General features: G+C 49.5%; 1 protein-coding gene across 3 annotated transcripts in view; it reads right to left on the bottom strand.

The window, feature by feature from the left end:
* The window catches only part of LOC143211741 (uncharacterized), a 235,213-nt gene that overhangs the window by 64,261 nt on the left and 146,974 nt on the right, over positions 1-23,978 (bottom strand). For all 3 annotated transcript variants that reach the window (XM_076429669.1, XM_076429671.1, XM_076429670.1), the window contains exon 4: positions 22,002-22,192. In XM_076429669.1, coding sequence (XP_076285784.1) covers positions 22,002-22,192 — 191 coding nt within the window. The remainder of the gene's footprint in view (positions 1-22,001; positions 22,193-23,978) is intronic.

Below are 23,978 nucleotides of genomic sequence, written 5' to 3'. Positions count from 1 at the left end.
CACAGGGCCGGCGTCGTAGCTCGGCTCGGTGCGCGGTAAACAATTTAAATTAATGCCGCTCTTAATGGGCCTTACGTGTTTTATGTTTTCCCCGCTTTTGCTGTATTTATAGCTGCGAGGTATAGCGGCGGAGGATCGTCGTTCTATTACGAAAAATCGGCGTCCCTCTTCGATCCGCTCCTCTCGAAATCCCACGAGTATCGTATTGAACGCCGCGAGCTAAAGATCCGGATGCAAAAAGGCCACGAGCAGGAATAGCGGAACTTAATTACAGCATCGGGTAGCTGGGCTCTTTAAAGTGAGAGAGAGAGAGAGGGAATGAGAGGAAGATTTATCGCGGCGGCCACGAAATAATATCGAAGAGAAAAATATCCGTCGAAGACCCGAACACTTTCGCCGCGGCCAGCTTACGATGGTATCGTTGTTGTTCACTTCCTTATACGAGGCACACACCGTCCTTGCGCACGCCACGCGATAAACTGGTAATGTCAATTACGCGGCGCACTTTCGATGCTACGCAAACCTAACCGCAACATCCTCCGCGCAGGAAGTACCGAAACCACCGGGACCGATGGCCCGAGAAATTTCAACCGACCGTTCGCGGCAATTTGCTCGATAATTTGAACTGTTTGCGGAACCCAACCGGCTACACGAGTCTCCCAAGTCTCGAGAACGCCGCTTCCGGTTTCCTCGTAGTCTTCGTGGCGTAGAACAAGCCTCGCCACTTTTAGACCACATTATTTGCAGCTTTTTTCTTTGATTGCGATCTTTTTCTAGGATTTCTGAAAACTTCTAGGCTAAATTGCAGTCTCATATTTTCTTGTACGCACACGAATGAAATTATTTGTTTGGCAAGTTGATCTCGCGCGCGAATCTCCAACGAACCGAGAACAATATCCATTCGAATATTCTCAGAATAGAAAACCCCGGTGGCAGACGGTAGCCTAAACGATCCGGACAGGTTGACTCGTCAGCGGCGGATAATTGCCGTAGCGGCGATGGCACGAGCACGTCGAGAATTGTGTCTGCGGTCGAAAATCTTCGTGAAATTCCCGCGCCTCTGCAGAAAGGTCCGATGTGGGTCAAGGCCCTCAGCACGCGCCTACTATCGAAGGAAGTTACACACGGAGAGCAGAGCGAGCTTTTCGTTAGTCACACTGTTCGACTCAAGGAAACTGACCTATTCATCTTTCGCGGAACGTCGAGGAGTGCAGCCGGCGGCTTGTCCTCGATTTGCATCGCAGGCTTAAAGAAAACCGAGAGAATCACCCGTGAACAATAAATCCCCGCCGTTAAACGGTCCCGCTTGTTGCGCGATGAAAACTTTTGCGCGGCTAACTTTAAACAAGCTATCGCGTTATCTTCTCCCCGCAGCGAGTTGCGCAAACTCACCCGGTTGCAGAGATTTGCATTGCCCCGCGCGCTCGAGTTTGCCGCCTTACAATTTTCTCGTATTTTTACGCGATCCGGTATCTGCCTTCGAAACCAGTCTTCGCTTTTGTTGGAATTTAATCTTCGGGTACGTTCAGTGTAAGTGGAGTGAGGCTTTTCATATTTTTGTAGCAAGTGGTATCGCATCTAGCGAGAAAGTGGGACGTGTTTGTATTTTATGTTAAAACTGTTAAAAATATTCGTACGTTGATTGCCTCGGACGACGACAAATTTTCACCTTCCTCTTATATTTTCCAATATAGAAACATAATTTTTCAGCTAAATAAAAATAGATCATTGTGAGCATTGGTGAACTGCTGAATAGTCTCGGAGAGTCTCTTGTGAAAACGGATCGGCAAGTCGCAGCGGCGCGCGGCGTGGCGGTCAGAAAGGGTTGCGCGGTTCGTTTTTGTTGCTGTTGTTTCTGGGACGATTCGCAAGCCGGCTAGATAAGATTGATACCATGCTAGGAATCGTATCGCGATCACGGGGCAGCTTAACATGCACGGTCCGGAGGGCACGTTAAGGAACACGAGACACTAGACCGCGTAACACGAGCGCTATCGCGACGTTACATTGTGTTTGCACGCATCCTAACCGCTGTAGAAACGCATGCCGATGATTCTTCCACGGTCGGCAGATAAACAGATAGGCAGATGGGTGTACACGTAGGTGCGCGCAGATAAGGGGGACTACCGAGAGAAAGAAAGAGAGAGAGAGAGATACTCCAGGATGAAAGTTAAAGTGGATACTTCACTCGCCCCCGGGGCACACGGTACACGGCTTTGATTTCGATCGACCGTATTTCGACCGAGTACCCGATGTTTCTTCCAATGCACATTGCACATGCTGCGCCCCCGTCGCGCGTCGTCGTGCCGATCTCCGACACATCAATTTCGCTACTGAAACAGTATAGCCACCGGCGAGAGAGCCGCTTTTAGCCGGACACTTTTCTGGACCCCGGTCACGTTTGTATTCGCGAGAACCACTTCGAGAAAATAGGGAGCCGAGTTATATTCTCTATCGCATTACTCCGGCGCGTACTTCGCTCGAAAACCGCTTGTCGGTGTAGAGAATTTGCATAGGAGTCATCCTTTCAGAGATTGGGCTTCGTTTTAGTCTTCTGGTTTGATTCGAACCAAGTAGAACCCTGAAAGGTTGGAATCGTCCTGAAAGAAGTGTCTCGGCTAACAAAGTCGATTCTAAAGCTGCGGGGTAAAATATTGACGAACAGATAGGTTGCAGGGATGTTCGGTGATAGATCGGTGGGTAAAAACTGAATTCGCAGAGCAAGGGCGCATGCGTGGATGCTGCTACTGCATGAGCGCATGCGTCCATGCTGGTAGGATCGGTGGCGCGCACACACGGATCGGTCGCTGGAATAAATGCGTGTTTATCGCGGCGTTGGCGGTGGCGGCACAGCTTTTGAAGCCGGCAGCAGCTCGTGCTGCCTTCCTCCTCTCGTTTTCTCTTTCTTGTTCTCTGCGGCCGGCTGTTCCCGCTTGGTCGTGGCCGGTCTCGCGGTTGCGGCTCCGGCGCAAGCGAGCTAGTAACCGAGCAGTGCCCGAGCAACCGAGCAGGAGAGGCTCCCTCGCAGATGGGCCCGTCCGATTTACATAAGGCCGTGCTCTCCACTCACACTGCCGCTCTCCCTCGTCGTCTCTTATTAAGCGTGCGAGAGCGAGAGCGAGACAAATGAAAAGAGAGAAGAAGAGAGGCCATCTCACGCACACGCGTACCCTTTATTAAGGGCGCAGCGTACGAGCGCGCACCGCGGGGACACAGAAGCGCCGCGCATGCCTTGTTGCGCTAACAATACGACCGCCCACGTACGAGATATCTCGTTTTATTATTATCCCTCTGTCCGCTCTCTGCCCTTTCCTCTCCTCTTCTCCTCTTCCTCCTTCTCATCCTGAACTTTTTTTTCTTGCTGCTCAGGCTGAAGCTGCGGCAGCTTCTTCTTCTTCTTCTCTTCCTTCTCGTCCTTTCCCGCTGTTCCTTGATCTTGGCTTCTGCTGGCTCCTTTTCCTTTTTCTCCTTACTCCAACGCTATTACTTTTCCTCCTACTCCTCCTCCTCTTCCTCCTCAACGTCCTCTTGCTACGGGAATGCTAGAGTATCTTGATGCCATACCGTTTGAATCTACGCAGGAGATGGAGGAAACGGTCAACCATCAATCCTTCTTTTCACTGGATCGGTTTGCACATCCGGGTGTTCAATGATAACATGTTTAACGATGTCAGATAGAGGTGAAATCTTTTACGTTGTTACGCGGAGGTTTTTCTTCGCGATAATTGTAGTATAAACATTAACGCGTGTCCGAAACAATGAAACGAAAATCGTCATCATGAATGAAGAAAGAGTGAAGCTGGAGGAGAAGAGGAAGGTGACGTAGCGAGAACAGCATTACCGTGGCCATACACCTTGGTCGCCCATATAAAGACTATATACGATATTAACGACACCCTGTAGCAGCAAATAGAGGACGATTCGACGACGTGGCGGAACAATGGCCGAACAGACAAAAAGATTCCGGCGAGAGCGTCTTTGTAGCTACGACTTTATGAGGCGAGGTATGTGTATATACACACATGGGGCACGCCAGTTTGCCCGCGCGATTATGTATCGTTTCTCGTACAATGCGATTTGACGCAGGTGGTCCCTTCCTCGTAACTCGTGGCCATTTTGAGCGCGAGCGCGTGCGCGTTATATATTGGCCCCGGTGGGAGCCGACAGCGTAGGCGAAAAAGGATTCAGGTGGGTCCCTCCCCAGCCCCTTGTCTCTCTCTCTCTCTCTTTTTCTCTTGTTCCCTTCTTTCAGTTGTTCCTTGCAACTTTCCCGCCGCCCGTTGTTGCGAAAATGTGTTCAACGGGGATTGGAAACCAATGGCTACCGGATACGAGGAACGCCTCCGGCATCCATCTTCTTCGCCATTGTTTCTACCCTAGGGAACGCTAGGACGATCTGGTAGCAAACATTGGTGTTCTTTTCTACACAAATGACAGCGCAGGCTTGAAAGGCAACAAAAGGGATAAAGATGGATTCTCAGCACCAAAAATCGATTCGAAATGAGTCACTCGGGGCCCCCAGCTCGTTCTTTATCCCGCTTTTTCGAGGCGTGAAAAATTACAGCGCTACCTTAAGAATCCGGAGGAAGAATCGACGATGTGGCGGCGTATCGCGAGGGGTCTCGCGCGAGTTGACCTTCGATTTATAATTCCTGTCCCCCCTGGGGGCCGTTTCAATTTCTTTTACTTTGCGCCGCGGAGCGCACTCGTAACCTGGTGTTTCCGATTAAGGTAAACTCAACCATATCTCACATTCAAATTTGCTACTTTCGCGAACTATCCTCTGTCGGATTCACTGGCAGAAAAGTCCGCCTAAAATGGCCACCATTGATAACTTCCTAGTTGAATGAAGCCACGCACCCTTTTAGAGGATCGTTGCGCAACATTGCATCGCCGCGCGCCGCGCCGCGCCGGACAGAGGAGAGAGGTTACAAAACAAAATTCCCTTTTCTCTCGTTTTGGCTCTGGTGGACTAGGGCCGGTGGTTTCTTATGAAATCGACAGAGAGAAACTCGTACAACGCGGGAGGGGAGCCGGTACATCCTCATAAGTCACCGGCGTTAGAGGAGGCGGCGCGAGAGGTTCTTGTAACGAGGATTCCGCTTGTTCTACTAAATCGCTCGGGTTGTTCCTCACCTCGGTCACCAACACCCCCTCGGACATTTTTATGGTGGACCGCGAGTAACAAGGAGGGACGTCGATGTGGTAACCACGCGGACAACAAATTTATCTTTGTTCTGAACTTTCACGCACTGACAGCGCCGGGTCTCGGTGTCCTGGACGTGACACACCGGCGATATCCACGCGATACTTTTCTTGGACCCAGTTCCAGACCATTCTCTGCGACAGCACGATGCTCGCGATGCTCGGAATTCGATGATTTCCAAATTTGTTTCCATCTCATTATCAATCGTTCAAAAAAGTCATCATTATAAAATTATTAGTTCACTCAAGGGTTAATCAATAATTGAAGTATAGATGATCAGAGTAGTGGAGTAAAATTGAGACTGAATCCAGACCGAAGCAGAATGCCGACAGAAACAGCACCGCGAAAGTGACGAGCCTATCGGTTAGAAATGATGCCGGGTGTCTCGGTGTCGGAGGATCTATCGGGCTCGTTATTATTCACGCGAAACGGCAGATCCGCGGGAGAGCAACGCAGAAGAATGAAGCCGGATGAGAAAGGAGCGTTCCGCGGAGTGGCCACAAAGGCATCGCGAGCATTGTCACTGACAGAACAGAAAGCTGGTATACTGACGCCACTATCATAACGTACGAGCAACATATCGCATGACAAGAGAGGGCCCCGGGGAACACAGGGCCCCGCTGCTGACCCCTCTGACCCCCGCTGTTTTTGTGCCGGTGCCTGTCGGGTCGGACCTTTGGGTCCCGGTCCCAAACTGCGAAACATGCCGACACGGTACCGGTACCACCGGAGGCCTCTCACGAAACTCACGGTATACCGTCACGTCGGGTACAACCGTACTGGACTTTGCACGTGAAACACGATATTCGCCGTTCTCCATTTCGGCTCGTTCCTCTTCTTCTTTTCTCTCCTGAAGATTGGGAGGCCCTACGAATCTTTCTCGGGGGCTGAGCTGTGCAATCGTTGTTAAAGTTATGAACTGGCTTCGTGTCTTTTGTAGCTGGAGATTTCTTAATTGTCTGATGGAGAACGCAGTGAAATATTAGTGCATATCAATTTGAAAACGATGCGCGTTCATCCCCACGTTTGCTAAAGAAGCTTGGTTGCCTCTATCGAACGTTTCCACGGATTTTTCCACGAATCGACGGGAAAACCGGTGGAAAGTCGGTCGGATGAATCAGATGTTGTCCGAATTAGGATGATGAGACTGTGGCCGATCATGGTTTACGAGGTCGACGCGTCGTCGGCACCCAGGCAATAAGTAACGGCAATTACAAGGCAACGACGCTGGTTGCGCCTCCGTGGCTCTTGTTCCGGGCGCATGCTCGCCAGCAGGGGCGCATGCGCCCTGGCAACGGCGGCGGCGCGTTCGGTATTTAAATTAACCGATCGATCGGCCGTGTTCACCTCGCACATTATGCAAATGCCGTGAAAACACGTAAAAGTTTTCTGCAAAACCAATTACGCCGACGCGACATCGGCAACGCGGCGGTGGCTGGGGGCCCCCGAGTTAATTGCGAATTTTTGCGGCGTCCCGTCATTACGCTGTCCCCCTTCGACGTTCTTCGTTCTCTCTCTCTCTCTCTTGGTGTCTCTCTTGGACGCCGACGAACGAGCGAAACACGAGCGGAGAGAGGAAGAGATAGAGACGGACGAAAGAATGCTCTTCTGCAATTCTGGGCCTCGGACCGGGGAGTGTCGGGCACGAGCCATCATTCTTAAAGCCCGAAATCGATCCGGCGACGTAAATTGTTAGTCTTTAAGCCCGTCGGACGCGCAAGAGAGTTACGGCGTATTCGCGAGTTAAGGGACACTCTGTTCAATGATGTTCATTAGTAGGGAAACCGTCGGGCGCGCACGCTTTACGAGCTGATGAGCTCTCGAGCTACTCTCCTCTCTCCTCTCTTCTCTTTTCGCCTCTCGTCTCAAAGCCACCGCGCTTGACCGACGCCCGAAATTGCCTGAATAATTGTTTACGACGTGCGACTGTTCCACGGATAATTATACACGATACTCATTAATCTCAATCAGGCCGCTGCGCTGCTCTTCCGTCGAACCTCCGGGCACCAGCAGAGTTCAAATCCCCGAACACGGAACTCGCACTATTCGCATGTTTTCGAACATAGAAGCGTATTTGCAGATACAAAGTCACAAAGGATTTAGGAAGGATGACGAAACTCCTAATTTCGAAGTTGCACACATCAGAAAGAATTAAGAAACTCGAAGAAGAAGAGGAAGAAGATCGTGTGGGAGTTCGGAGTCGAGAACCGGAAAGTTTTCGCGCGGATTCGGCGTGGATGTACCGTTTCGCGGCTTGTTTCTCGAAGTCGGGACGCGTCGGAACGAGAACAAGGCGGAGGTGGATGGTTGTTTACCCGAGGAAAGGTTTACGGTTCGTCAGGCGTTCGTGTTGCTCGTGTGTCCACGCGGCATAATGATGGGGCCGCCGCGGCCTTGAAGAGGTGAGCCCCGCGTAGGTGTACGAGACACGGAAGATGGAAAAGCCGCTCACCGATGCCCGCGTGGGCGAAATGTATCAAGGCTGACTTAGGTGAAGTCGTTCTGTCGACACTTGTCGCCGATCCTGACGTTTAAATAGGTGAACCCCCGAGTGACAAACGACCGGCGCGAAGCCCGACGGGACCAACTTCAAAAGCGAGTGCCGGGACACGTATCCTTGCGAGAGGCAGCTGCCCGACCGATACTGTCTTGTTCGGTTGCTTGCTCCTAATTGTCCGGAACCTGTTCGCGTCGAACCATTAATACCAGCTCCGAAAAGTGGGCTCCTCCGTGTGCCCCCATTTTCATAGTTTTGCTTTAGCTATTTGGGAAAGTGAATCCGTGTTTGTTAATCAAGTAAAAATAAGAACAAGATTAATATTTTTTCAAATTGTGGATAAACATGGTGTTCAATTTAAATATATTAATTTAATAAGTATATAGGATTTTGAGTGGAGGGGAATTTCGGCACGAATCGGGCGCCTTTCCGAATCGCAGCGACTATGACACAACAAGAAAACACCCGTCGTTCCACCTTTCACTCTCGTCAGCGCAATTACAATTCCGGTGCCCGGTAATAGGTGCGTGACACCGACGATTATTGCGTCGCCGGTTGCAGATACTCGCGTGTCCGCGGGACAATAAACACACCCTCTCTTTCCCTCCCTGCCTCCCTCCCAACGTATGGTCGCTGGAAAAAGTAACACGAAAATTTTCTTTCAACGTGGACCAGAGCTGAAGCAAGCTGCACTACGCTGCGCCCGAGAGGCCTTTGCGCGTGGGCTGCGCTGCGTGGGCTAAAACAATTCTCAGTTAATTAAGATAATCGCTTGTTTATGACGCCATGCCTCGGCTTTATCTGTCGCCACTCGGTGAAATTCGTACGTAACTTCGGAACGAGAAAGCGGCCGGATTTGTTTGCTACTTGCCGGAACGTTTCTTTTAACGAGCTGCCTACGAGCGACTGTTGCTGCCACTGTCTCGGCTTCTGACGGTAATGACAGTGTCTGACAGGAGTGTTCGGTCTTTGTTCACCGGACACTGACCTGTCAGCGTTTTTTCCTTCTGTCACATCCTGTCTGGTCCTTCTTTCACAGTGCAACCATTAATCAAGAAATCAAAAATCGTTCATCTGAATCGGTCTGGATCAAACAAGCCTAGTGTCAACATTTATCAATGGTGTTCCTGCTCAAGCTGCCGTTTGCCTAAACTCTTAAGCATTGATACGTTCAATTAAAGCCAGAAGATACATCGAATCTGACACATTACATCCTACTGAACTATCATCTCGCACAAAGTGTCTGCCGAAAAACGTGGGCAGCAAAAATACGGAAAACGGATCCATGAAATGTAATTCGAGATTCATGAATCGGACTACCACCCAAGACAAAGATCTCGCTGAAGGGGTTCGAGGATCACTCGAATCCCCGGATCGCATGATTGCGACATGATGTTTCACGTCGCGCGGCGCAGAACGATGCGCGTAGGAAGTTGTTTGTTCGTCTGCGGCGAAACGTTCTCGAAAACGGCGCGGCGCCTCCGACCGATTTTAATAAACCGAGAGAACGGGCGCGAAATGATAATTTCTGGACGATGTTTCGGGTACGCACGGGCGCGATCATAATCGGGCCGGCATAATTAACGCGACTTTCGCGTACAAACACGACGCGACGGCTCCGGCTACAGGAGGATGATACTCTTCGTGAGGATCGGTTGTGCAAGCCGAGGCACCGTGAAATTAAACGACCGCGATTAATGGTAATTCACGATCGGGTTAAGGCTCAGATTAAAGGCTGGTATTACGGGTAAATCGACCTTAACGAATGCGATTCAATAATGGGAAGATCTCTGTCGGGATCGGACAGGTTTCACGCAGGTGCAGCCGATCGGGACCGAGATTGCTTTCACATGTACCTATTCTGATCCTCCTAGGAACATTGTCTGTTTCATTCGTTATTAATATAATACTTTACTTACCGGCAATGTCTTTTTTATTTTTCCGAATTACTTCAGTTATTGAATTTTAAGAAAAACCGCAAAGTACAGCTTGTCAAATCTAACAAGTATGTTATCGATAAAATTCTAAGTGATAACGGACATACAGTATTACGGCTACCGCCTTATCATCCTGATTTGAACCTCATAGAATTAGTGTGGGCATCTTTAAAACAGTATGTAGCTGAAAGAAATGTAAATTTTAATTTTAAATATGTAGAAACCTTCTGTGATGAATTTTTCGAAAGCTATCCACCTGATGAATGGAAATTACGATGCCAACACGCCAAAGAAATGGAATATTTTTACGGTGCAAACCAACAAGTTTTAGATACAGTTGTCGATGTTTTTATAATAAACCTCCAACCAGACGAGGACGACGCCGACAATGAAAACTCGGAGTTATCTGGAGTTGAAGAATTGCAATAATTCTTATATTGCAAAGGTATTTGATTAAACGAGCTTCAAATAAAATAATTCGTCTGTGTTAATATACTTGTCCCATCGTACAATTCAACTATCATATAAACAGTTGTTTTGTATGTTTACTGCTGTAAGAAATAATGGACAGTACGCACTTTTGACGAGGTGTGTACCTTACCGTTCAAATGTTGCATCCTTATTTCAATATATACTTATGAACGACTTTCTCAGTGACCAGAGGGAAAATTGATCGAGGTTTTCCCGCGACAAAGTCCTTCGCCAGCAAGTTCGAGGAGAGAAAGCAAGGCAGCTCTGGTAGCAACAGGTGCATTAGCTCTCGAAAATTGCTCGATCGACAGAAATGCGAAGGGCGAAAGGCGAGAGGCAGGTTACGTTCGCGGCGAACGTAAAGGATCGCTTGTCGGGTGGTCGCTGCCACTGGGTCACTGGGTCTAATTAGGTAATTAGCAATTTTGTATCCCGCCTTAATCAAAGCCCCACCCTTGCGCAATGAATCCGTGGATCGCCGAGGCCGTGGACGGAGGAAACTTCAGGCTTCGACATTTCACCAGCACCGTGTTGTTCGCTACGTTAATAACTTATCTCTTTATTTTTAAATGTTCCTTTCTGTATAATTCTGCTCTAATTGGCTTCCACATTTTTTGCTGGACACGAGAACGCAACATTGTCCAGCTAGATAGCAATTTTTCAAAGGAGTACGGAGCGAATCTCGGTGTTCGAGAAAGCAGGTTCGACAAGATGAAAAACGGGGGCGAGAAGAGGACGTAGAAAATGGTCGTGCGAAGAGTTGCGACGCTGAAAGCGACGTATGCAGGCAGTTCGGCCGCAATTACGACACCGAGAGTCGGTAATTACTTTCGGTGCCTTTTCGTCGCGAAGAGGCTCCCGCCGGCTCCGACGTAAAACGTCGAACTCTCAACGTCGACGAGTATACATATGTGTACACATACGAGTTGTATCTTTCTTTCTCTCTCGTTCGATTAATCGTGAGAGGATCTGCGAAGAAAACCCAGTGAGAGGAGGATGCGCGATCGAACCGGGCGATCGAGCGATCCAGCGAGTGTAAGGTTGCGGTGCGCGTCTGTGGGCGCGCGGCGGGCAAATTGGGCGTACTTTATGTCACGCCGCGTAATTTACGCGTCGTTCACCGCCTTTTCGCCGCGAGGTAATGAAATGGTAATAACAACGTTGCGATTCGGGGACGAGCCTCGGGCGGCCATCATTACGCCGCTAATGTGGGAAATCGTGGCCGACCGGGGAACAGAATAGGGTGCGACTCGTTTCTCGATCTGATTTCGAGATTCGAAACCATTGCGAGCAACGATCTTCCGAGCAAATTGATTTTTTTTAACTTGTGGTCTTTGACAAATGCGCGTGTCGCACACATTGCTGGAAATTGATGGTTTTTGGGGATGAGGATAGCAGCGAAGAGACAGACGCAACGACATAAACAGCAGAGGTGTCGCGAGGAATTCGCGATCCGCTTTGAAAAATCCGATCGTCCAGGTGAACACGGACCGCGTAACGAGCGCGATCGATCAGAGGTGAGTCGGAATGCTTGGAACGACATGCGGAATCGATCTCGCGAAATTTTGAGCCACCGTTCCCGTCACGGACGAAGGAAAGCTTCGCCGATGGTATGCGGTTCTGCTGCTTGTTCGACACGCGATCGCGAACCGGTCAATTTCTTCGCTGAAGGCGTCGCGTCGACTTTATCTGGAAGATCTACATATAACGGCCGCTCGAAAGAGAAGTCCGACGCGTTAGGGTTCGTTTGTGACGGTGCTGGGATAGAACCTGCAAATACGTATCGCGTGATCAAAGCTGCTGGAATATTGAATTTTCTCTGCAGTCTTATGATATCGAACAAATAAAACATCAGAGGTTTTTGTCTTTTTTCCCTTGCAACCGGAACACCATGTTCTTCCGTGTTTATAGCAACAAAAAGAAAGATTAAAGCGATAGTATCGTCGACGAATCGGTTGAGGATCCTTGATAATCGCGGAATCGTGGACCAATAATGGAAGCGAAGTATAAATAGCCAATTATGAAGTTTCTAGGTAACGCCGCGCCGCGCGCCGGCTGACGCTGAGTGGTACTGCCAGTCTTCGGTGGAAGGTTAATGCATTGAGCTCGCTGTTTCCTTGTTGGCGGACTTTTTCAGGCATCTTTGGTAAAATTGCGATGATCGTTGAAGAAAAAAAATTCCTTCGAAAACTCTGCCCCACCACAGGAACCCCATTTCTGATCTATACTGTTTAATTATAGTGTGCTCAATCCCGAGATACGTGGAAGCAAACGTGAAAATTCCTTGACGGAGATGGGGCAGTAGTGTAGCTCGTTACGTTGCCCGATGGGAACGACAATATTTCCAGGTAGCCGGCTCGTCAGGTGTTCGTAGTTACGATAACGTCTAATAACAACGTCGATGGAAGTCGACGGGCGGAATGAGAGACGAGGAAGAGAGAACAAGAGAGAACGAGAGAGGATCGTGTCGAGAAAAGAGGACGGAGAAGGCCAGCATGCGGCGACGAGACTGAATCGGACCAGGTGGCCGATTTGCCGCGACCACAATGACGCGTGGGCCGTGGAATTGTCCTGCGTGTCCGTCCTGTGCCGGCCTTTGCGCCTTTTTGCCGTTTTGCCCTCGCCTCTGTCGTCGACGGTGACGAAACTAGCCGTGAGAGACTTCTGCGACGATCGCTCTTGACGCCTTGGGTCGCGGGAAACTCTGACTCGCGCGACCGGAGAACGCTCGCCAGAAGAATGCCGCTGATTTATCGCTGTTTTCGTAGGCCAGGTGTTTGCCGCGACAGCCGCCATGCACGCCGGGCCGTGGATCATAATTAATAAGTCGTTCCATTACGCATCCGCTCGCCTCGGGCTCGACGGGAGCTATGCTGGTGAGCGAGGATTAGTGTGGGAGGGCTGCGAGATCAGATTCGGCGATTTCGAAAAACCAGCTCGTGATAGAAGCGTTCGATCGAGTAAATTAAAATTTTCTTCTTGTGTGACAAATGCATCAAAGCCGCAGTCGAATCAGAATTTTAGTGATTTTCAAATTTTAATAAGAATGGCCGTCAATTACATATGTATCTGTTTCGTGATGCGAAGAATGGTACTAGTATTTAATTGGTTGGGATGGTTCAATTTTTCAAACATTATAGATGCATACAAAGGAAAATGGTTGATGACTTCCTTTAGGTTACACGCCAATGCTCTGTGATACTCTAAGGGCTTTCAACCCACAGTATATCTTACGAAATACATTGATAAATGAATAGATTGGATATTAGGAGTACAATAAATCACTTAGAGTAGAATAGAATCTGTCAATAACTAATTTTTCCTAGCCGTTGATGAACTCCTTCGGCCTGGGGCGTTCGAACCAAAATGGCTGCCGCCCACGCGTCACGACTACCTTCGACTATTAATGAAACTTTCATTTTAAACAGCAATTTTTCACAAATAATCACCGCTAACAAAATGATCAGCATACTATTACCAACAGAACGAAGTAGCATCCAAAGTACAATATTTCTAATTAAAAAATCGTCCGAACGTACGATGCTCCAGAAATTCCCGGATCGCGTGTACGAAAGTTGAGGTTGGTCGAAGCAGTGAATTACGTCGGGGACGATCGAGAGGAATTCGTGCATGGAAACGAGGCGGCGAATTGAAATTCAGTGTCGACCGCGACGGAAAACATTGACGGGAGGAAGGAAGTGACGATCGTTGGTATTCAAGGCTGTCCAGCCTGGTCGACGACGAGGAAAGGTAAGGGGCCAGGTGATCGCAAGAGGGAAGAGGGACACACACCGGCAGAGAGGGATCTCTTGAGCCAAGGAACTCCGGTGACCGAGTGCTGACGCTAACTGACGCTTAGAATCGTTTCTTGGCCGCCGCCGCCCACGCGCAGCGAATTAAACGGGACACCGTCTCTTCCTTCCGCGAGCGTTCGTGCTCGGATACGCCTAATTCCAGCCTCGATGCCGCACTTTTACCTTCGGAAATCATTGTTACCTTCGGGGAAACGAGCACGCAAAATTCTAATGACAGGTCCTTCTTAAATTCTGGGTTTTCGCTCGATGAGACAGGTAGCAAAAATATGAATAATATGAATCTTACCTCGTCCCCATCGTGACACGAGTTAATACGAGAACGATGGTGCAATTCAAGTGCAAAGTACCAATATAATTTTTATGAAGTTTTATATCCTCGCAGGCAGCAGGTGCCTTGATGTTTATAAGAGGCTGTCGGGCTCGTATTCGTTCAATTTGGATTATGAAACAGAGAAATCATCATCGTACAGCCTGCAAGTTGTGCCTCTCCTTTCGATATGCGATATCTGTTTCGGGTTGCGGCATTTGCACTTATAAAACGTATAAAAATTCTAGACCTAGAGTATCAGTCAAACACATCTTCTCCAGTCGAGGAAGGCTCGAAACTTGAAGATCAGGGTCTCGACTTCTCACAACGTCTCTTCGAGCGCTACGAAAAATTCCGAAGGAATTCTCTGAGGAAGAAGCATATACCGAAAACGAATGGCAAACCGAACCCAAAGGAAACAGCCGGCTCGATTGTCGGCGGATCGGCACGTGGCTCGTCGTCGTCATTATAAAACACCGTGTTACGTGTGTGGGCGTTGCACGCAAGCATCGCTTAGGTGTGCGTCCCTTTTCTTTTTTCGCGCGAGAGTGCACGCGTTCGCGCTCGGCCACGTCGTGAATTTTTACGGTGACGAAGCGCGTTGCTATATACACGTATGTACCAACGTATGTATATACAAGCGTGCGGCGATTTCAATGCGATACTTTCAGCCGCGGCTCCGATTCGACATATCTCGATCCGGTTCGCCCACGGAGAACCCGGGGCACGTCGATGTGTATGAATATGCAACGATAACGCGCGCGATTTATTTATAAGTATGACGCCGGGGATCGATCCCTCGAGGAGGCAGGCGTGAAAAATCGACGGAATATTATCAAAATGCGATGTTACGAAACGATGGAAAGCGTCGCTGCACCCCGCTGCAACAATCTGCGCTACGGTGCACTCCGTTGCACTGGACCACTCGATTTCAGTTATTCCGCCAAGCTGGATGATCTAAATTATGTTCTACAAAAACAAGTATTTCACAGCTAAGCATTTTACATCGATTTTAAAGGAATATATATAATTTTATATTTGAGATGGAACAACGAGAGCTCGAACAATTTCCTCTGGTCGCGATCGACAGTGAAAAAGCCGCTGAAAGCGGTCCGCTCCATACATCACGCGGCAGCTGGCGTCGTGTGTCGGCTCGTAGTTTTCTTCCCTCCGCGCTTTTGCCACGGTTACACACTATCGTATGAATTGTGGACCAGTCCCGATTGGTTATCTCGAGCGAGCAGACTCGAGCCGCTCCGTACAGCTCCGCACCGCTCTGCACCGCGTTCCGAGTTAATTCGAGAGTACACGCGCGCGACACGCGATAAATTAGATAGAACGCAAACGAGATTGTCGGAACTATTCGTGAATTCGATCGAGTCGCGAATAATTTATGCCCGACACGTGTGGGATTATGAGCAGTCGGAGTCTCTCCGAGAGACGCCGCGCCGGTCTTATCGGCTCGAGGGCCGTTTCGCCGATTTTTCCGAGCGAGTTCACCTTCTTTCGGAAAGCTTTAAACGAGAATCAAGGCGGATCCTCGCGATGAAAAATCGAAAAATCGAAAAATTGAGAAATCGTTGCTGTTCGCCCGATTTGCTTGGGTTCTGCGATAGGTCAGTCCGCGATAACTCGCGAGACCCGAGCTATCCGGTTCATTAAGACTTGTATCCTTCGATATATCGTTCGATTTAGAGGAAAAACGAGTAAACTGTGTCGCGATAGGCGTCATAAATCACCGAACATTAAGTAGATGCATCGATAAAGAAAGAGAGAAGAGAAACGTCGCGTCGCGCCGAGTTTCGGAGACTTCGACGAGCGGATAGGCGCGAACGCCCGTCTGCCTACGCGTTCCCCGAACTCGGAATCAAGTTCAATCTGTGCTCGATTCGAAATATCAGTATGCACTTAGTATTTCATTGCAAATTTTACCACAGATCCGCACCGCTACATGGTTATTTACACACGGTAGAAAATAAAGCAGAAATTTATTTCTTGTACCGCAGATTTTACAAGATCCGTAATAACGTCGTACGTTATGTAGCAAATGTGCCAGTGCATGTTGGCAAAATAGACTCATTTTATAATAGATCGATTTCTTAATAGTTCGTTATTAGCATTCGAATGTTCACAGGAAATGATCGGAGCTGCAATTTCTTGTGTCGCTTGACTTTTCTTTTGGCTCCTCGTTTTTCTGTTAAATGATATTTTATTTTAGTTGGACTATCTGTTTTGCATAACTGGTTTCTGTGTTAATAAATTTATGGTACTGAACGATTTCTCCCGCGAATAACGTTGCGGTATGTAATTGTTAAACGGTCGCTAGAGGGTTAAAAGGGACGAATAAAAGAATAACGAAAAAATTCGAACCGTGTCATCGACGCTTCTTCGTGATCCTCGGCGTCTCGTTTGCGCGCGATTCGACCGAGGACGAGTTCCACAGGCTCAAAAGAAATGGGGCACGTTCCTTGCATTCGCGCTTTTTCCTCTAAGCGCTAAAAGTCGCTCGGTCCGCGGTCCCCCGGTATGCCTTTACCGGACTTAATTATATGGCCGGGGTCCCGTAGTCGGGCCAGCCACTTTGAAAAATCCATCCGGCGTCCAATTACCGTCCCCCGACACGAAAAACAGCGTTTTTCTACGCGACGCGCGACGCCGGTCGCCGTTACGCGGGACCGGCTTGGTCTTTTCGACGGCGAGCGGGTCCCGGTTACAGTGAAATTAATTATATAAATGAAAAGCAGGATCGTAACTTTCGGCTCTGCTGGCCGTAAACGCGCAGGACGCCGGCCTTTACGGCCTTGTTGCATTCTCTGAGGACGTTCGCGAGACGGCCCTGACTCAGCCGCGAAGTTAACCCACTTTGGGCCAGGCGCGGGGGCCCTTTGCGAAAATTATTGCACAGTGTTCCAACGGACAGCAGCTAGCTAATGGAGGAATTCTGTGATTCCTTGTTTATTCCACGTTACTGTAAAAAATCGGGTGTTTGATATCTTCTATTAAAAAACGGACCGCAATTTCCCTACGGGGGCCCGTTGCGCAAGGTTCTGCGTCCACGTTGCTCGCTTGAGGCCCGATTCCGGCATTCCGGGGGGCGGCGGGGTCCGCGTTCCAGCGGCGAGTCCCTTTAAAAAACAGGATGCCGGCGAGTTTCGCGAGATCGAGGCCCGACTCGACTCGACGCGGCGCGGCGCCCGGATTCCCCGGCGCCTTTTGCACGCGGAATCGCTCGCGGCCGGTGGTATTCTAAAATTCCCTTAAATGTCAGCGAGAACCGCTGGAAACGAGGCGGCGAACACGGTACCGCACGGTCCCCCGGTTTCTTGTATCGAAGCGTGTGCACACGAGCGTACTTCGGGCCCGGTCGGTCTTAATAACCGAGTGTCGTGGTCGTCGTTGCGGGGGTAATTATCGGGCCGCGAGTGCAAGCAGGACAACGACTCCCCGAAAATACACTCATTACCCGTGGCGAGTAGCGCGCCGGATTTCGTAATGGAAAATTATGTTGGAATTATGCGCCGTGTTGGCCCCGTGAAGGCCTCGTTTCCAGCCGGCGCGGCCGAGAGCCGATAACCTCGCTCGGACGCTTAATGAGACATCTTCATTAATGAAACGTCCCACGCGACGGGCCCCGTTTTCCATTATAACAACCTCTCGCTCTCTCGGAGCCTGTTTTTGTACGGCTCGCCGCGCCGCGTCGCGTCGGCTCTAAGGAAATCGAACGCGGGCTCGAAACCGACAGGCATTTCCACCGGGACACGAATTTCGTAATGAACGACTAATTGGCCCGGCCGCGATTAAAACCCACAGATACATCGAGATTTCTCTGACGAAACGGAAGACGATATCCTCTGTGCTCGATTGCCAGTGGATGTTATGCGGTAATTATTATCACTCGGCCCCTTGTACTACGAATTTTCGGAACTGTAGATACTGTACCGGAGTCATTAGTTGAAAACAGTGTTCAGGCGCTGTTGAGATTCCCGAGGAAATGTGAGAGTGTCGGCGACGAATTTGAATCTAATTAAAAGATTCGGTAGACGTGTAGCGATTAATCTCTCGCTGCCGGCGAGGATGTTGGAATTTCGGGAAGTGTGAGAATTTCAATTCGAGGAATTATGGGTTGATGCGGTTGTGGTGTGTGTGTGTGTGTTTGTAAAGTACAAGGGACCGGTGTGTTAGGGAAAATTAATTACATGTTAACTGTATGTTTACCGTAAGGCGTTTTCTTTTTAATAAATTGAATAACACTGTATGGAGAGTCCGAACGATGGCTGTGCGGATTCTGCTAGATCGAGGCAAACCAAGGAGATCCTGGATCCTTCAGTTAATTCCCATCATGCCCCGCGGGACCCACGCGCTTCGCGTTACACTTCTGCAGCCGTTCCCCTTATCGAACTTTCATTCTCCACGGCCTTCCATTGTCCTTATCGTCGGCTCGCAGCCACGTTCCATCGCCGCCAACGGGAATCTCACCCACGGTCACGCGAGCTAGAATGCGCCCGGTGTGTACCCTCTCGACGAGAAGCTTTTCCCGCGTGAAAACGCTCCGTGGGCCGTCCACGGTGCCCCCGTAATTCCGACATACCTGTCCGTGGACCAGCACACGCTGAAAATCACGCCCAACCACCTGTGTCTGTACACGCGACGCACACCTTGCCACGAACGGTGTAATACTCTCCCGAGAGGGAGAAAGACGGAGCAAGAGGTGGCACAGGTGAGAGAGGGAACGAATATTCTTGCGGACAGGTAGGTGCACGGTGTGCCGGCTCTGTGTGCGGGTATAAATATACGAGAGACAGGAGGCGTGCCTATTTATAACGGTGATATCATCGACGATTACCTACGCTTTCGCGTGGACAATCGTAAATTCTGACGGCAGAAGGGTGCGGGCCGATTCGAGACTATACCGAGAGTATCCCTCGTGCTCTCACTTTCTCCCTCTCTCTCTCTCTCTCTGTCTCTGCGGTGCTCCCGTCTCCCTCGAAACGGCCGTTTCTCTTCTCGCCCCCTCGCTCGCATCTTTTTCGCTCCAACCACCGAGAGTTATCCACGCGTCCAGAGTGTGACTCAAAAGTTCGAGAAGACTTCGAATCGAGTCGACTCTCCTGCACTGGGGACCACGAGTAATTTAAGGTCGATCCGTGTGGGCACGGAATCGATAAAATTTATTCGACCGACGCGGCCTGCACGCTCAGACCATCGCCTCGCTTTAACCCTCAACGTACCCTGGTGAAGTAATCCACGCTCTCGAACCTTCGCCGAGGCTTCTAACTTTCTTCTAATAAGAATGATTTTGATCCTTTTTGGAATTATATATTGTGAAGTTGACCAATCGTTCTTCTTCAGCAAAATATTCATCCGGGGGTTTTAAATTTTGTGTGAAAAAATTAAAGCGGGAGACAAGTGGACAAATAATTCTCCAGAGGTGGTCCAAAGAAGAAGTCACCGAGTCCGACTTGTTTTATAAGCAAGAAGCGACCGCAGCGAAGGGGGACGATAAACTTTGCAAAATTGCGATTCGAAGACAGTGTCCAGCGATCCCTGTGGCTTTAACGAGCCCTCCGAATATCGGTGTCTACCTTCAGAGACACGAGACACCCGCGAGTCGAAAAATTCGTGGGCCACGCGGAACAAACGCGCCGCAGGGGGACGTATTATACGATCGATCGTGGTCGGGGGTGACATAAGCTCGCGTGCCGCGGGGGATCGCGTTATGCCAGTCGGTAAAAACCGTGCCCTGGGTCCCCTTTTGCCCAAGGTGAAATCAATTTTCGGGCAGCGAGAGAGCTGGAGCGTCGTTCCGTTCCGTTCCGTTGTCTCTCGCAGGGATATCCTTGTTGCGTGCGGCCGCTGCGATGAGTTATTGCACGCCCAGAGTTGTATTGTTGTTCCACGGTGTTGCTTCGACCGATGTCGAGACGATGTTATGTCCTGCTTGCGCTGGTGGTCGGTATAACTTTGTTGGAGACGCGACGGGATCGGTTTGTGTCGTGCTTGAGATCGGTGGGGCCCGAAATGTGCGTGACCATCAATGTACTTGTTTCAATCTTTGAGGAACAATTATCAACGAGGAAAACTAATCGAATTGTAGAATTTGTTGTGCTTCAGCTGTGGGAAAGATCTGGAAAATTGTGGAACGTTTTCTAAAGATTTTCGATGTTGCAGGAGGACCTCGAAAAAAATCGGGATTTTCGGTGCACTCACCGTTGGTCCCGGGGTTAACAATCTCCGAGGCATTTCGGTCCGCATAAAACGTTTGCCTGGGCGAAATTTTACGCGGTCAATTTTATAGCGACCAGCCGAATCCTCGGGATCCGATCGTTTCCGCGGGACAGTTTTATCGGCGATCGGCCGTGTAATTTTTACGCGACGATAAAGAGGGCCCGAAAATCCTCGCAGAATGGAGGTGGATGAGAGAAAGGAGGAGAGAAGATAATTTTATTTCGCATAAAAATTCGCTATCGATCGCTGAAAAAAATAGAGTGGCGTAGCCGTAGACAGTGGATTGAAAGAACGATTTTTCCACCTGCTGGAACGGGCAACGATCGAAAGGATAAATCCCCCCCGAAGCTTCCCGTTGCATCGCGAGCACGTCCACGCCCCCGATAGACGTCGCTCGATCTCGACATTGACTTCCAGCGCGCACCGAGGAGGAAGTGTCGGTCTTCGACGACCGGAATAATCGATGAAATCGGCTAACGGTTCGCAGCAGCGGCGACGATCGCTTCCGATCCGTGAGCCTTGGTTATTATGCCAGTCGCTCGTGCGCAAGAAACTTCGATGTCCCGTGCGGTGCTCCGATGCTGCTGCAGTTATCCGCGTTGCGTAATTGAGGAGAGACAGAACTTTCTCATGCAACGAGCACGTTAACCCGCAACATGAGCTCGTGTAATTGTTCTGAAGCTACTAGTACGGAGGCTATCGATTTTTTAAACTTCGGCTGGTGCACAATGCAACTTCCGTGTTGCATGAACTGGTCCTTTTATTTGGGTCGGAGGGGACACAATTGGATTCCGAGTCTTAAGCTTTACGAAATATTATACCACAATTTTTGTAGAACTAGAAAATTTGTACTTATTATACACCTACATCAAGCCAGGGATCAATTGAATATACTTCCATGTACCTATCAATTGCTCAAAGAATCAATCATTGCAAACAACAACAAACATTGCCAACGCTGCGCCACTCCAGTTAATCACTACGAATCTTAGTAATCCTAAAAACTTAAAAATATCAACATTCTCAAATTCTCAGTGCAAATATCTCAGACGGCAACAAAAGCAGCAATTCCTCTCCTGCAGCTTCGTCACGCTCCGATCTCGAACTAAATAAAACCGAGAAATTCCCGGTACTGGATATCCGGATAAAACAGGAACGGCACAATCCCCAGGATCCCGAAGATCGTAACAGGGAGGGAGACGTCGATCGCGCATTGAAAGTCGCGAGTCGCAAAAAGAGTCGCACAAATGATGCTCTTCTGAACGAGCCAGAAAATCTCGGCTCTCGGTAGACTCTGATCGGTTGACGAAAACACGCGAGAATCTCGGTGGCTGCAGATCGCGTTGGGCAAAGAACGAGGCTCGGTAGTCGTCGGTTCCTCGTTTAAGGGTCGTAAAGCGCGAGGACAAGGGCAGACAGGGCGGGAGGGAGGGAGGGAGAGAGAGAGAGAGAGAGAGCCGCAGAGAGAACGCTGGGAGAGAACGCTGCGTGGAGTGGCGCGGCGTGGCGCAAAAAGGAAGCAATAAAATGTAAATGTACTCACATTCCTTGTTGCGATCCATGGCGTGTTGAAGCGGCGAGTCGTCGACCTCCGCCTTCGGCGGCGACTGATTACCCTCGGCCATCTCCTTGCTCGCTGATCCTGGAACACCACCCGCGGTCTTCCTTCCTGCGTCCGCTGCTTTGTCCTGCTGCGGCGAGGGCTTCGTGCCTTTCTTACCGTTTCCAGCGTCCCTGCGGGTCCCAAACAACCAGCAAAACGTCCCCGTTTTGCGAATTAATCTTTCATACGCGCCCGGACCCCGGCCCCGGCCCCCAAAAGTCCGGTTCGAGCGGGTTGGAGAGGGGACGGGGCGAGGGAACGGGGCCGAAACCACCGCAAAACGAGTGTCAATCGGTCCCCGGGTCCATCCCGGGGCCCCTCTTTTTGCCGATGATGAAGGAATGACGGATCAATCGACACTCGGCCGACCGCCTCGACTGGACGTTTTCATCAGAAAGCGAAAACGACCCACGCTTGGACACACTGCGGCTCGAGCTGCACTGTGACTGACCCCTCTTAGCAAGAAACCATAGGGGGACTATGGGGACCGTGAATTTTAGTCCCCCTTCGATGGGGATATAGAGATCGGTCGATATGCTGCTTGCTTCCCCCTCCTACCGGTTGGTTTTTGGGACAGGTGTTTTCGCTGCTGGCGACACTTTTCCTTACGATTTCATTCAAAGGTTTCAGACTGAACTATTTCATTTCATGTGATGCTCATTTACACGAACATCTTCGGGAACCACTGTGGCTAAACGACAAGCCCAGCAAATGATAATTAGCAGAAAGTGAGAATATAATCTAGACTGATATATAATAGTGTGCAAATGGCTCGCGATTCATTCATTAGAACGCAGTCGACGATTAAAACGTAGTATCGCGTTAATTACAGTTGTACGCGTTTACGTGTTACGTCTGTTTACATCCGTTTATCTCTCATTTCGAATTCGGCCGAACGTATCTCGATCCACCGTACGCCACTTATCCCGTCGAAAAAATTCATTTCCATCGTATAAGCGTTAAGAACGCCAATCTCTCCGGGAGGATTTCACAGAAAAGGGTCAACAGAAACGTCCAATTAAAGTTTATCGGGAAACAGGTAGCCCAAGAAAGCAATTTCGAAACGGCAGCAACTTTGTTCCCACCTGTAACCTCTTATCCAGTTCTTTATTAAGCGTTATTTACCGTCGTTGCAGCACACGGCCGACCGCTCCTCGCGAATCTCGGAAGCCGTATCTCCCGGCTCGCGTAATTCGCGAGATGATTTACGGCGAGAGATTACTCGCGATGGAACATCGATACGTTTTATCTCGAGGCATTCCATCGCGTTTTCTACGACCCTCGGCTTGGAAATGGTCATTTTCGAACACATTTTTAGAGTGCGAACATGTGATCATTTATCTCGGAGGCATACAGTATAAAGAGAAACTATAAAGAATGGTAGCATTCTTAACGTGGTACAAATCATTCTACATATTAAATTCCTACAAAAACCCACAACTGTAAAATCAGACTTTAAAATGATTAATTTTTCGACGCATTTGTCAATGCTGCTATTAAGAACGCATTTTTTGACACGCGACGACTCCGCCGGCCCGTAAACCAGTAAATAAATTTATTTAACGACCCTCGCGCTCTAAAAACTGTCCCACAAAACGTGGTACACGGTGAAGACCCGTTGCTTCCGCGAATAAAACGAGATTCCGAAGGAAGCGTAACACGAATTATAAATCTGTCGTTCGAGTAGCCCTGGGCCAGTGTGTTCGGTGCAACATTTTCGGGCCGGTCGCGGCGGTTGCTTAAGCCTTCAGCATTAATAAGCCATAATCGACGACACACTCTCGGGGGGTGGCGAATTTATGCTGCCATACGGTATCACCGAGGCAGATATTCCTTCCGTGCGCGTAAAACCGGGTCATATTCGAGCCGAGGAGAGTCGCGGGGCCCGAATAAAATGTCAACAAGAAAGATAAGCGC

Source organism: Lasioglossum baleicum, chromosome 9, assembly GCF_051020765.1.
Source record: "Lasioglossum baleicum chromosome 9, iyLasBale1, whole genome shotgun sequence".
NCBI classification, from domain to species: Eukaryota; Metazoa; Arthropoda; class Insecta; order Hymenoptera; family Halictidae; genus Lasioglossum; species Lasioglossum baleicum.
This window is presented reverse-complemented; position numbering and strand designations above follow the sequence as displayed.